The following is a 13,403-nucleotide window of genomic DNA, read 5'->3' on the forward strand; positions in this document are numbered from 1 at the left end:
TTGCCAAGATCAGTTATTAAAAGAAATAATGAAACCTTTCTCATCCAACAATAGGTCTCTTGTATTTCTGTTGCAGCTCATGGAATGAGCATGCGTGCAGGCCTTGACGTGACTACAGCTGGATATTTATTTATAAGCTCAATAAAATTGAATTCAAAGAAAGGGTATCCAGTACACTTCTTAGTTACTATTTTTACAGGTTATGCGCTCTACATTTATTATTTTGAACGTTGAGATAAGCTGAAACTGTAGGGATTAAATGAAGTTTGCAGTATTCAAATCTGTTTTCTTTTTTAGTTTTTTTTGTTTATGAAAAAACCTGAGAGTTTTATAAAGTTTCTGTCATGTCCAGCTTCATTATCACATTTTCTTTGTGGTAAAGATCATAGGGTGGGCCGATGGAAACATTATTAAACTGTAATAAAGTGATGCGAATTATTTATTGTAACAGTGACTAAGCTCTTGAATGCTTTGACTGGAAAACAGGTCAAAATCGCCAAAATCAAAGGAGTTCCTATTGAATGCTTTCCAGCAATGCCAAAACATATCAAATACTACTTGACGGCCACGCATGTTGACATGTTTACTGTCCTGTATTAGTAATTTTGAATGCATTTCTCCCTTTATATTCATAATATGTACCCACTCTAATCACCTTTACCCTCTCTTGTCCCCACACACACCTTTTGTCCCTGTTAAATCTTGCCCTTCCCAGCCCCTCAACTCTCTGTCTCTAGCAGACTCCAGGCTCAAGAGTGATCTCACCATCATTCTCAATGCTTTGGGCAGCAACTCCACGCTCACAAGGCTTGACATCAGTGGGAATGCAATGGGTGACATGGGGGCCAAAATGCTGGCTAAGGCGTTACAGATCAACTCCAAACTCAGGTAGCTGTGCAGGGGTCAAAGCTGCGCCACATGGTTGTAACTTTTTAAAACTGCTTGTTTCATAAGCTGAGGGGCTTCTAAGAGTTCCAGTTTAAAAGCAACTTGTCTAGTAGCATCTAATAATAAAGATATGAAGCTGGACATAGATCCACATTAACCCTAGAAGACTAATGTGCAGGTTTGTAACACCATCAGTAACACGATATACCCGATGAAACATATGTACTTTTCTCCTATTCCTCCTTATTCAGCATCTCATAAAATAAATAAAGGTATCATGGGGGTACCCTATAAAAAGGCTCTAAATTTAGTGGAAAATTAGGGAATTATTAACAACAAAATTCCTTAAAAAACTGAAAAGGACAATGGAACTGGGAATGTCCTCACTTCTAGGGCCACCCATTCCTGGCACATGTAAAACTTGGAGGCACGATCTCCCTGCATCAATGACATTTTTTGATGGAGAAAAAATGACCAAATGACTATTATTTATTTATTCATTCATTCATTCATTCATTCATTCATTCATTCATTTATTTATTTATTTATTTATTTATTTATTTGACTACATGAATTCCCCTGGAAATAACCACAAAGTGGTATTTATTCATCATGTGGGTGAAAATCACCTGACATTGGTGTTCTAGGATTAATAAACCTGTGTAATTACTGCTGTATTAATAATGCAGTAACTAAAATAGGCTACAATATTTACAATGCCCTATATACGAATTATTGCACAGTTATTTGTATTCAACAGTCCATATCTTATACTTACGTATATTGTTTTGACACAGATTTTGCCTTTTGCCACTGTGCAGTTAAATATTCAAACCACTATTTTATAGCCCTTTTCTTTTTTTACCCCCTTTTTTCTGTATAAAATCCCTATAAATGTTCTTTAATGCCTATGGGTAATCAGAAGATAGCAAGTAAAATCTTGTAAATCATCTTTGAGAATTAATGGCTTCCTCTGTTCGGGTCATACTGTGTGCTTGTTTTGAGCAGGACTGTGATCTGGGATAAGAACAACACCAGCCCTCAGGGTCTGCAGGATGTAGCAGCCGCTCTGGAAAAGTAAGTAATGCCGTCCATGCTTGTAAATGTGTTGTCTATTCAAAATTAAATCTTTAAATGTATAGTGCTTCTATAATGCCTTTTTTTCTTTCTTTTTTTACACCGTGCATGCTTTTGTGTATAACATTAAAACTGCTGAAGGAACGGATGTGTAGTTACTGTAGCTTTTGCAGCCCAGATGGGGGTTTTTCTTTGTGCAGAGCAGAAGGAAAGTCTGAGGTTTGTTTAGACAGGAGGAAAAGATAAGAGGAAGGAAGGCGCAGAGAGGAGAGAGTGACACATGCAGGGAATACTACAGAGACACAATGACATGAAAGTGTGCTGAGGGAAAGAAAGCGTGATACATTAAGACATAAAAAAGTAGAAGTCAAAGCCAGACAAATCAGATTTTGTTTACCGTGCCTTCAGATTGTGTATCTGGATGTTTGTGCGTGTGAATAAATTTGCTTCTGGGATGTGTAGGTTCATCCACCTCTTTCCTCTTTTTCATCTCCTCTCTCTTTGTCATATTCTCCCAGCAGCACATATCTTCATTTCCCCTCCGAGTCTCTGTGCTGTATTATTGAAAAAACAATTTCTTGTTTCTGATCTCCGTTCGGTTCAGCAGTGCAGCATCGCGTGTCTTTGTTTCCTTTGCTCAATTCGCCATTTTCCTCCTGTGTACCTTGCATTCTTTAAAGTTTTTTTCTCTCCAGATATTCAATACTGCAATATAACAGACAGTTGGAGTATTCAAAGTCTCCCACAATCCCCAGCATATAAAAGCTATCCACGGGTCTCAGTGATTTATAGAAATTGTTCAGAGTAGATCTGTCTGGTCAAGGCGTGAGGAAGGAGAGCACACATAACAATCTGAATGAATAACAATCATTTATTCAGCCTTTGAGGTTAAAAAATTATTCTAATCCCTTTGCTTTACCTTCATATCGCAACAGGTTTATACACTACCAGTCAAAAGTTTGGCCACACCTTCTCATTTAATGGTTTTCCTTTATTTTCATGACTGTTTACATTGTAGATTCTCACTGAAGGCATGAAAACAATGAATTAACACATATAGAATTATGTAGTAAACAAAAAAGTGAGAAATAACTCAAAACGTGTTATATTTTAGATTCTTCAAAATATCCACCCTTTGCTTTGTTTACTGCTTTGTACACGCTTGGCATTAGGGCTGTGCGATATGACCAAAATCTCATATGCTGATATAAAACATCTATCGTCCGATAACGATATAAATCACAAAAAATTTTATATTTTCTGTAAATTCTGTGAATCTCGGATAGGTGAAGTGTTTCCAGCTGGGCGTCATGTATCTGGAGTCGAGTGTTTTAACCGATGCATGAAACTATACTTTTTTAGACATAGGTTGTAACGGCCGCCGTTTTCTTTGAGTATTTATTAGACGGCGGGGAAAAGCCTGTTCTAATGTTTGAGTCTAAGGTTTATTTTTTAGCACCTGATGGCTCTTTTTTTTGCTTCTCATCCATCAATAATACTTTTTCACGTGATTCTGTTTATTTTGAAAAGTCTCAACAGGATCTTGAGCTTTATTGTGAAAAGTTTATGTGGAAAATAAACAAGCGGACATGCGATGGTTTTACCGTCGTTGTTGCTAACAACAACCCATAAAAACAGTAGTCTGTAGTGTGGTTATATTAAATATAAGAGAAAGAGAGAACTTTAAGAAATTAATATAGCCACTACAATGACCATCAAAACGATGAAAAAATATTGCCGTAAACAGTTTATTTTGGGACACCACGAAACAAACATAGCGTAAAATGAAACGAAAGATGTTTTTATATCGTCATCCGATATATATCGTTATATATGGAACAGCCCTACTTGGCATTTTCTCAATGAGCTTCATGAGGTCGTCATCTGAAATGGTCCAGAAGCAGTTCCCAGAGATGTTGAGCACTTGTTGACCCTTTTGCCTTTACTGCAGTCCATCTCACCCCAAACCATCTCGATTGGGATTAAATCAGGTGACTGTGGAGGCCAGGCCATGAACCCTGACACCACTTAGAGAAGGCCGAGGGTTTGCAGCACTGTCAACAAAGCAAAGGGTGGCTACTTTGAGGAATCTAAAATATAAGACATATTTAGAGTTATTTATTAATTTTTTCTTTGCTACATAATTCCATATATCTTGCTTTATATATTTCTTGTCTTCAGTTTGTATCTACAATGTAGAATTGTAGTACTGTATATATGCTTTTTTGTCTTTGTTTTTCTGCCTTACATGTCTGTCCCTTCATCTCTCCAATCTTAATGTGGATGTAAATAATGTGTGTGATTCTCACTTAGAGATCAGTGACCTCCGCAGGAGTACCAGTTTAATCCAATAATGTTTCACTGCTACAATGCACAATGCGTCTCTAAATACATCACTTTGCTTCTTCTTCATTTTGTTTTTCGTCTGTTTTTAAAAAAAATATCCATTAGGAACTTCACCATTCGTTTCATGCCCCTCCCCATCATCGATGCCTCCCAGGCTCTAAAGGCGAGCCCTGAGAAAACTGAGGATGCCTTACTAAAGGTACATGAAGAACTCCCTCTGGTTCCTGTCTTTTAGAGACTTTTAGTCTTTAAAACATGCTGAATGCAATGGCATCAGTGAAGAAAAACATTCTGAATAAACTGACACTGATTTTAATTTTAATCTTTTATTTTAAGTTTGCTGTCATGACATCAGCTTTGTTTTCGCTCCATAGATTGAAACGTATTTGTACAGGAACCACGAAACAAGAAAATATCTTCAGGAACAGGCTTATCGGCTTCAGCAGGGCATCGTAACCACAACCACACAGCAGGTGAGTGAGGCGATTATTGCGACCCCAAGAAACTTAAACTCTTCTGCTCTGAACTTGAGTTAATATTAAATATGTTGGTGTAGTGATATAGCACTGAGTGTCTTTGCCCCAAGTTATACTAAATTGCATCTGGAAACTCCTCTTTTGAGCATTTTACATGTTGTATGGCACACAAAAACAGTCATCGCTTGTTGTTTTTGTTTTCCAGATGATTGACAGGATTTGTGTTAAAGTCCAGGACCACCTGAACTCTCTGAGGAACTCGGAGACGGACGCCATCTTGGAGGATGTCAGGTCAGCGGAGAGCCTCATCAAAGATGCCAGAAATTCAAAAACGGTGAGGAGACAGCTGAAGGGGTCAAGGATTCTTTATTATCACCAAAGGGGCAATTTGTTGTACAGTCAGCAGAAAACACACTAACATCAATCAGTAAATAGTCAGTAGATACACAAAATCGCTACATTATGTAAAATTACAATTAAGAAGATATTCAAAAGCTCAACGGCAGCTGGGACAAAGGAGTTCTTGAGTCTATTTGTCCTTCACATACAGTTTCTGAAACCAGACGGAAGCAACTGGACGTCCTTTGATAAGAGAAGGCTAAGATCAGCCAGGATAGACTGGGCCTTCTTCAATATCCTAAACTTGTGCCTAGTCACACCTGGTCAAAGGAGCTTGCAAAGAAAAGCGTCTGGACTTCTTTAAGTTGCTTGAAGACGTTTCACCTCTCATCCGAGAAGCTTCTTCAGTTCTAAGGTCAAATGGTGGAGAGTCCCAGATATAAACCTAGTGGGAGTATCCCCCCACAGAGGGACAAAAGGACCCCCTGATGATCCTCTAATCGCCTGAGCCAAGGTGGGAAACTGGGCGTGGGTCCCAATCAGCCAGAGTTTCGGGTGTGTTCATTGTGAAACCTGGCCCCACCTTATCATGCAAATTCCTGAGGTCAGATGGCCCAGGATGTGAGTGGGCGTTAAGGCGTCTGGGAAGGGATCTCAAAACTGGATTATAGATGGCAGAGAGTTGGTGTCGTAAACCCCCGCCTCTGTTCAAAGATGGTCGCTCACAGTGGACATAGATGGCTTCTTTCACTCCTCTTTCAAACCATCTGTCCTCTCTGTCCAAAATGTGAACATTGGCATCCTCGAAAGAGTGTCCTTTATCCTTAAGATGCAGATGGACTGCTGAGTCTTGTCCTGTGGAGGTGGCTCTTCTGTGTTGTGCCATGCGCTTGTGAAGTGGCTGTTTGGTCTCTCCAATGTAGAGGTCTGGGCATTCCTCGCTGCACTGTACAGCATACACCACATTGTTAAGTTTGTGTTTTGTCCAAGCTCCTTTGACTACGATGACCTGGATGACTGAGAACCTTCACAGACACCTAGTCACACCTGCACTTTTGCTGCACACTGTAACTGTACACTGAAGTCTCTAAGAACAGATTTGATAAAAACAATATTCTAATAAAAGTGTTTTCGACATTAAAACCAAAAAGCTTGAGATAAAATATTAATAAAACATTCAGTTAATCTTTACATGCTGTGACCATTCAGTTAAAAAAATGAAAAGGCGGACAAAAGGTGGGCTGCCAAAGATGCTTCCAAAAGTGTTTCTGTTTCAAAAAGCACAAAAGCATCAAGAGGAGAAGCATTATTTGTACTGTAAACACTGGATTATCAATGGATATACGAGTCATGGTTTATACCAGTAAATGTGCAATGCCCATGCTTACTTTCAGTGTGCAGAAGTCCAGACCACAGCCTGTCAGAATCATATATATTATTTTATGCAATAGATTTAAATTTTCTTCCTACATTTGTTCTAAATCATTGTATTAATTCTACTTTTTTGTTAGTTTTTTTTCTTACTGGAAAACAAAAAATTATGTAGGGTATGTTTGTCTTAAATAATGTACAAAAGAAGTATTCAAAACAAACCAACATTTTCAAATTCACCAAGTATCCTGCGTCATAAAAGATTTTAAGGTGTATTTGTCAGCTATAGACACATACCAGGCATAACATTATGACCACCTGCTAAGTATTGTGCTGGTCCCCCTTTTTGCATTCAATGGGGCCCCAATCTGAGCTACAGTCTGTTGGTTTAAACCACGCAATCCGTCCTTTTCTGTGAAGAGCACGTTTGTGCATGAGTGAGCCTTGGATGCCCACTGCTGTTCCCTCCTTGGACCACTTTTGATAATAAGTGACCACTGCAGCCTGAGAATAGCCCACAGGAGCTCTGACGCAGTCGTCTAGCCATCACAGTTTGGCCCTCATCCAACTTGCTCAAATCTTTAAGCTTGCCCATTTTTTCCTGTTCCTAATACATCAACTTTACCCATATGGAAAAGATATATATAAATCTTATAAAGTTTGTATCTGTCTTGTGTGAAACTTGTATGAAAAGCATATAAGAGTGAAAACAGATATAAGATCCCTTGAAAAATTATATAATGAAACTTGTATGTTTTGGATACTTACTAAAACAATGTATGAAAGTAATGAGAAAGTGGCCACTTTCATGAGTAATCACATATAAGTTTTTACTATTTCTTTTCCATATGGGTAAAGGGACAAAACGTCCACCTTCACACTAATATAGCCCACCCATCAACAGGTGCCATGATAAAGTGATAATGAGTGTTATCCACTTCACGTCATCAGCGGTTATGCCCGATCGGTGCACATGCATTAGGAAACATGGCTGCCCTGTACTAATATATTGACACACGTACGCAAACTCTATCTTACTTTACTGTCAGTGTTTTATTATATTCTATATGTTCCATTTTAGGGCTGAACGATATATCGCATTTGCGATAATATCGCGACATGATCAAGTGCAATTTTCTAACCGCAAAGGCTGCGATTATACTCTGGACATGTCCAAATTCATGGGCTGCATCCTCCTGAGGCCGCATTTGTAGACCGATTACGTCACAGCGACGCACCGAAGGCTGTCCAAATTACTACCATATCCCAGAATTCATAGCGCAGCCCAGCCAAACTCCAGTTTCCAGCAATGGCGGCCGCTACTAAGTTTTAAAATTACTCATACTAATCTTTCTGGGTCACAAAATAAACTTTTAACATATTTTCAGGCGAGAAAGTAGTTGTGTAAACATCAAATATCTGCTCGGTTTATCAAGATATCCCATATTTGCAAAAGTGCTTCGACGTTTTCAGAGGCGTCTGCTACCCACCAGCTCGACAGCTAGCCGGGAGCTCGAGGGTTACTGATGCGGCCGAGAACGGCACAACTCCCGGCACATCATTTTCAGATCACCGCGGAGTTTCGCTGCTCGGGTTAAACGTAATATATAAGTCACTTAGACAACCTAAAAATGTTATTGTTGGGCTTTTTTCAGTGTTTTGTTTGTTCGTGAGTAAATCGGTTTGGCTGAGATTAAAGTTATTAGATTAGATAAAATAAAACTTTATTAATCCCCCGGGTGGGTTCCTCCTTGGTTTTCACACAGCTGACTAAACGTCAAACAGAAAACTTATTAAACAGAAGTATGAGACAGTCGAGAATTTACACCAGTGTCTGGTTATATTTTAGATAGCAAGAAGCAGACGGCCGAGTTTATTAAACTCCACCGAGACAGCGGTGACGCTAATCAGAAGGCTAGACCGTCCAATTTCACGCCTTTAAACTTTAAAGGCGTGTTTGTGTGTGTGTTTATACAATTGCTATTATGTTTGCACTTTATGTGTAATGTTACTGACTGCAGAGATCAGTAAGATGTGTGTATTTTTTATTTATTAGTTTTATTTATTTAATATTATTTTTTAATTGAATGACTGTCTAGTAGTTCACAGATGTCGAAAAACTGAGTGTGGTAAAGCCACTGATTTTGTTTATGTATATTTCTGCAATCTGCACATTGTACTGACTTTCATTTTAATGTTTACACCAGGGTTCCTTGTCAGCACTTTATGCTCAGATGTTTGTAAGCTAAAAATAAACTATTGTGTATGTTCAAATATACTGTTGTGATTGAAGAAGTTAAATAAAAATGTCAGTCATCAATTCATGCATCACCTCATGTCATCATAACAGAGGTCTGTCTTCCAGGAAAGAACAGTTTAAAATTAATGTAATATAGTATTGGCCATACTATATGATGTATTGCTTGTCTTTGTTTAATAATACAGAAGACAAAGACCTTAAAAAATAATCGCATATCGCATCGCAATCGCAATATTGGGGCAAAAAATCGCAATTAGATTATTTTCCATAATCGTTCAGCCCTATTCCATTTGAATTTAGACTTTCATAATGAATTTAGTAATACAGTGTGGATAGTTTATATTGTTCCAGTGATATCGAGATGTTTCTTTTTCAAAATTTAGAGCAAAAATTCAATCAGCCATATTGAAAGCCCATGTTTATCCTGTCCTTGTGTGCCTTCCTGTCATGTTTTTAGCTGCTTCCCAACCTCTACCACCTCGGATCAGCTTCCAGAGAGGAGGTGAACAGTACTTCAGTAGGTCCAATTCAGGAGAAACTGGAGTCTATGGCCGGGGAGGTGACTGCTGTCATGGACCAACAGCTGCAGGTTGGGCCTTAACGGTCATAGATTAGTAAAGTCTGTGAAATTGCATTTTAAATGTAGGCTCATGAGATCAGTATGACAGCTGTCATCTAGTAATTTAATCAGATCCATCATTACATTTTCCTCCCTGCTGTCTCTTTAGACGCTATTGGAGACCATGATGGATGCAGCAGAGTCTCTGTGTCCTCATGTGATGAAGAAGAGTAATCTTCGAGTAGAGCTGATGAAGGCCAGCTCAGCTAGGATGGTTGTACCTAAAAGCTTTGTTAGCAAAACCCTCCTGGAGCAGTCTGGGGTAGATATCATCAACAAGATCAGGTGTGTTTGGAGGCTTCATAGTTTAAGCATTTAAGTCTGTTGTGACCTTACAGCTCCCCTCACCTTCTCTCTCTGTGGCAGTGAGGTGAAGCTGAGTCTAGCGTCCTTTCTGTCCGATCGCATCGTCGATGAGATTTTGGAGGCTCTTTCCACGTCACAGCACGTGCTGGTAAGATTAGAATCGACTGTTTTGTATTCATTAATTAACAATGGCTAGAGGGGGAAAAGTAAATGTTGATTTAAAATTATTTAGTATTTTCTCCCCTATTGATCTTGTCTCATCCTGACTCTTCACCCCTTCTGTTTGCTTGCCTTTCAACAACTTTCCTTCTTCTCTTTACATCTTTTGTCTCTCTTGCGCGCTATCTCATTGTTTTTCTTGTCACCGGTCGTCTCAGGCGGATCATCTGGTACGCCGAGGTCGCCCCTTGGTGCAGCAGGAGTCGGTGGACCTGGATGTGCCGGAGGAAAAGATTCCAAAAAGGGCATCGGCCGAGATACTGGAGGCTGAGAGGCTTGAGGATTTGGAAACATGTATGGTAGGTTATGGTGGGCAACAGGTGAGGGTGTGAGTGTTTAATTAGAATTAACGGCTGACCTACCTAAGCAAAGGGAGGCAGTGGTTCTTGCTCACAGTTAGCTGTAGCTCACAAATACACCTGCCTTAAATTTAACCTCTACCTAAAAAATTAGTTCTCGTCATCTTTACATTGACCATCATTAATTCTAGCACAGACTGAAAAACTTTTGCCAAAATGCTAACAGCACTCTTGGCTGTTATTGGCTCATTTTTAATGCAGGTGAGTAAATAGTGTAGAAAGGCTACAAAACTAGGCTGGAGTTTGATTTGATTTTGATTTGATTTTATTGATTAGCATTCAAATTCAAATCTCAGTGAAAACAGTGAGAAAAAAAAACAGTGAAAACAGAACAAAAATCTACCATAAAGAAAGAAAGCATGAGACAAGGCTAATCAAAAGGTATTGGCTGAAGCATTTGCTTATTACGCCAACCCTTTTCACAAAATATCTTTTTGTATGCAGCGCCTGTACACAGGGCTTGAAGAAAATAATAAAACAAAGCAAAAACCAAACCAAACAAACAAACAAACAAAAAAAAAAAACAAACAAAAAAAAAACTTTCCACCTTAGATAAGTAACTACATCAAAGCAAAAGAATCAAGAGGTTGGTTTTTTTTTCTCCTTTTTGCACTTTTCATTCTTGATTTATATATTTTTCTAATACTCTATTTTTAAACATGTTTTTAAACAAGGAAAATGAACTACACCTTTTTAAATCACTGTCATAACTATTCCACAGTTTAACTCCTCTAACAGAAACACATCTCTGCTTTATATTTGTCCTTATCTTGTTTTTTTTAAAGAAATCTGTTCCCCTTAAGTCATATTGACTCTCCCTGACTTTGAACAGTTTCTGAGTACTGGGGCAAAGCAAGTTATTTTGTGCTTTATACATTATCTGTGCCATTTTATATTCAACTAAATCATAAAATATCAGGGTATTCAGATTAATAAACAAAATGTTAGTTGGTTCTATATAGTTTGATTGGTTTTATATGCATTACCCCATATCTCCAGACAATAAGTCATATATAGAAGCAACAGAGTACAATAAAGTGTGTATAATGATTTTTTGTTCAGGACATGCTTTGTTTTATAGAGAATAGCAATGGTTTTTGACATTTTTGTTTTCACGTGGTTTATATGAGACTTCCATCTCAGCTTATCATCAATTATCACTCCAAGAAATTTATTTTCGTACACTCTTTCAATTTCAATTCCATTAACCCTTATTTTAGACACATTTTTCACTTGTCTAATGCCAAAAATAATCAATTTTGTTTTCTTTATATTTAATGATAACTTATTTACATCAAACCAGTTTTTAAATATATTTAACTCCTTTTCCGCTGTAGTCAGAAGCTGTTCTAAGTTTTTACCTGAGCAGTACAGAGTGGTATCATCAGCAAACAATACACATTTTAACAGTTTGGAAACACTACATATGTCATTTATATATAATATAAATAATTTAGGGCCCAGCACAGAGCCCTGAGGAACACCACAAGTTACCTTCAACTGCTTAGATTTTACATTATTGAATTCGACATATTGATATCGTTCATCCAGGTAACTTTTCATCCACTTGTATGCTATCCCTCTTATGCCATATCTCTCTAGTTTATTCATTAATATAGAATGATCAATTGTATTGTAATGTATGTTTGCACTGATTGCCGATCACGCTTCAACTGAGTCGTCCTCGGTCAGAAGGAATGGTACTCCACAGTGATGTAGTTCAAATAACTTTACTAAGGAGGTGGCAGATGACATCAACAGGATGTACAGCGTTGGTAGGGAGGCATTATCCGGTTGTTCAGTGATGACGCGACGAATCCTACTTCCGGGTCTAAAGTAGTCTGCGTTTAATATGGCTTTTGTGTTGTTAACATGTTTAATGTTATGTATTTTCTTCTATTTGATCTCAAAAAGCTCCTAAAACAGTCAGTGATCACTGTTGACCTCCCTCGGTTTTATTACCGCTAATCATTTATTTAAGCTCAGTTTTTAAAACCTTAGGATGTAACTACAGCCCAGCCCATGCAGCAGTATATGAATGACTAACTTTGTATTGTAGATGAATTATCTCAGTTGTTCTCCTGGCTGAAGTTTGGTCCTTTTACAGCACCCTGCCATGCGATTACATTTGTTTCTGACCACCGAGAAAACTCACGTTAACTTTTATGGAGTGGAAAAAAAGTTAGCTTGTTTATATTATGCTAACATACCTGTGTCGCTAGCGGTCACGTAGCACATCATTATATACCAGCTAGCCAAACTTCAGTAACCCTACAAACGTCACTGCTGTTTAGTTTTCTGTCTTCATTTATGCTGGAAGTGATAAGAAAGCTGTATGTTTTAATTTGTTTCCAAAACCCCGCAGTCAGGACAGGCTATATTGTATTTAGATAGAAGCTAGCGAGCTAACTCCCTGCTAACTTCTAACTCCGTTAAATGTCATAAATTCCGTTTTCATGGATGCCTGGATGTTAAACTCAATTGTTACACCTGGTAGAGCAGAACGCTGATCATTTTATTAAAGATGAAAGACTTTAGACAGTTTTTCAACTCTCAGTAATGCCACAGTGATCGTTTGATATATGGACCTGCAGCGGAGTTTAGACCCAGACACGGCTAGTGACGTCAGACTGAACAACCGGATAGGATTCACATGCAGGTAAAGGGGGTGTGAGTGTGTCTATGGGTGTGTGTGGTCATCTGTAAACAGAAAAACAAACATTTGTATTAACCACTATGGATAGCAGTGTACCCCTTCTACAGTACTGTGGGTTTCCAGCGTAATGTTATACAATCTGCCATAACCTCATGGCCACTAGATGGCACCCTAAGACCATAAATGAATTTCTGGCTCGTATATACATTGGCAACCCAGACCTCTGCAGATTACAACGATTCAGAGAATAAACATAGTAAATAGTTACATCCGCCTACAACCACAATGCTTGACAGTAAGTCGTATATGAAATGAAACATGGGCTGAACACAAGGCTGCCTGTAGTAGGCCAAAAAAACGCATCTTAGCGATAGCAACGGGACTAGCTTCTTACATAGCAAATTACACAGATAAAGTCAAACAAGCATCACTCTCATCTTACAATACTCACATGGTAAGCACGCACACAGTATTAACTCACACAGGA

General features: G+C 38.4%; 1 protein-coding gene across 1 annotated transcript in view; it reads left to right on the forward strand.

Annotated features, from left to right (window-relative positions):
• The window catches only part of LOC146563828 (F-actin-uncapping protein LRRC16A-like), an 83,038-nt gene that overhangs the window by 50,166 nt on the left and 19,469 nt on the right, over nucleotides 1-13,403 (forward strand). Inside the window, exons 21-29 of the mRNA XM_085291147.1 lie at nucleotides 716-888; nucleotides 1,897-1,965; nucleotides 4,417-4,510; nucleotides 4,686-4,784; nucleotides 4,993-5,121; nucleotides 9,215-9,346; nucleotides 9,486-9,661; nucleotides 9,743-9,830; nucleotides 10,060-10,200. Coding sequence (XP_085147273.1) covers nucleotides 716-888; nucleotides 1,897-1,965; nucleotides 4,417-4,510; nucleotides 4,686-4,784; nucleotides 4,993-5,121; nucleotides 9,215-9,346; nucleotides 9,486-9,661; nucleotides 9,743-9,830; nucleotides 10,060-10,200 — 1,101 coding nt within the window. The remainder of the gene's footprint in view (nucleotides 1-715; nucleotides 889-1,896; nucleotides 1,966-4,416; nucleotides 4,511-4,685; nucleotides 4,785-4,992; nucleotides 5,122-9,214; nucleotides 9,347-9,485; nucleotides 9,662-9,742; nucleotides 9,831-10,059; nucleotides 10,201-13,403) is intronic.

Source organism: Mchenga conophoros, linkage group LG11 (genome assembly GCF_057382185.1).
Source record: "Mchenga conophoros isolate Kocher_MC1m ecotype Shallow Benthic linkage group LG11, M_conophoros_male_GT1.1, whole genome shotgun sequence".
Classification (NCBI taxonomy): Eukaryota; Metazoa; Chordata; class Actinopteri; order Cichliformes; family Cichlidae; genus Mchenga; species Mchenga conophoros.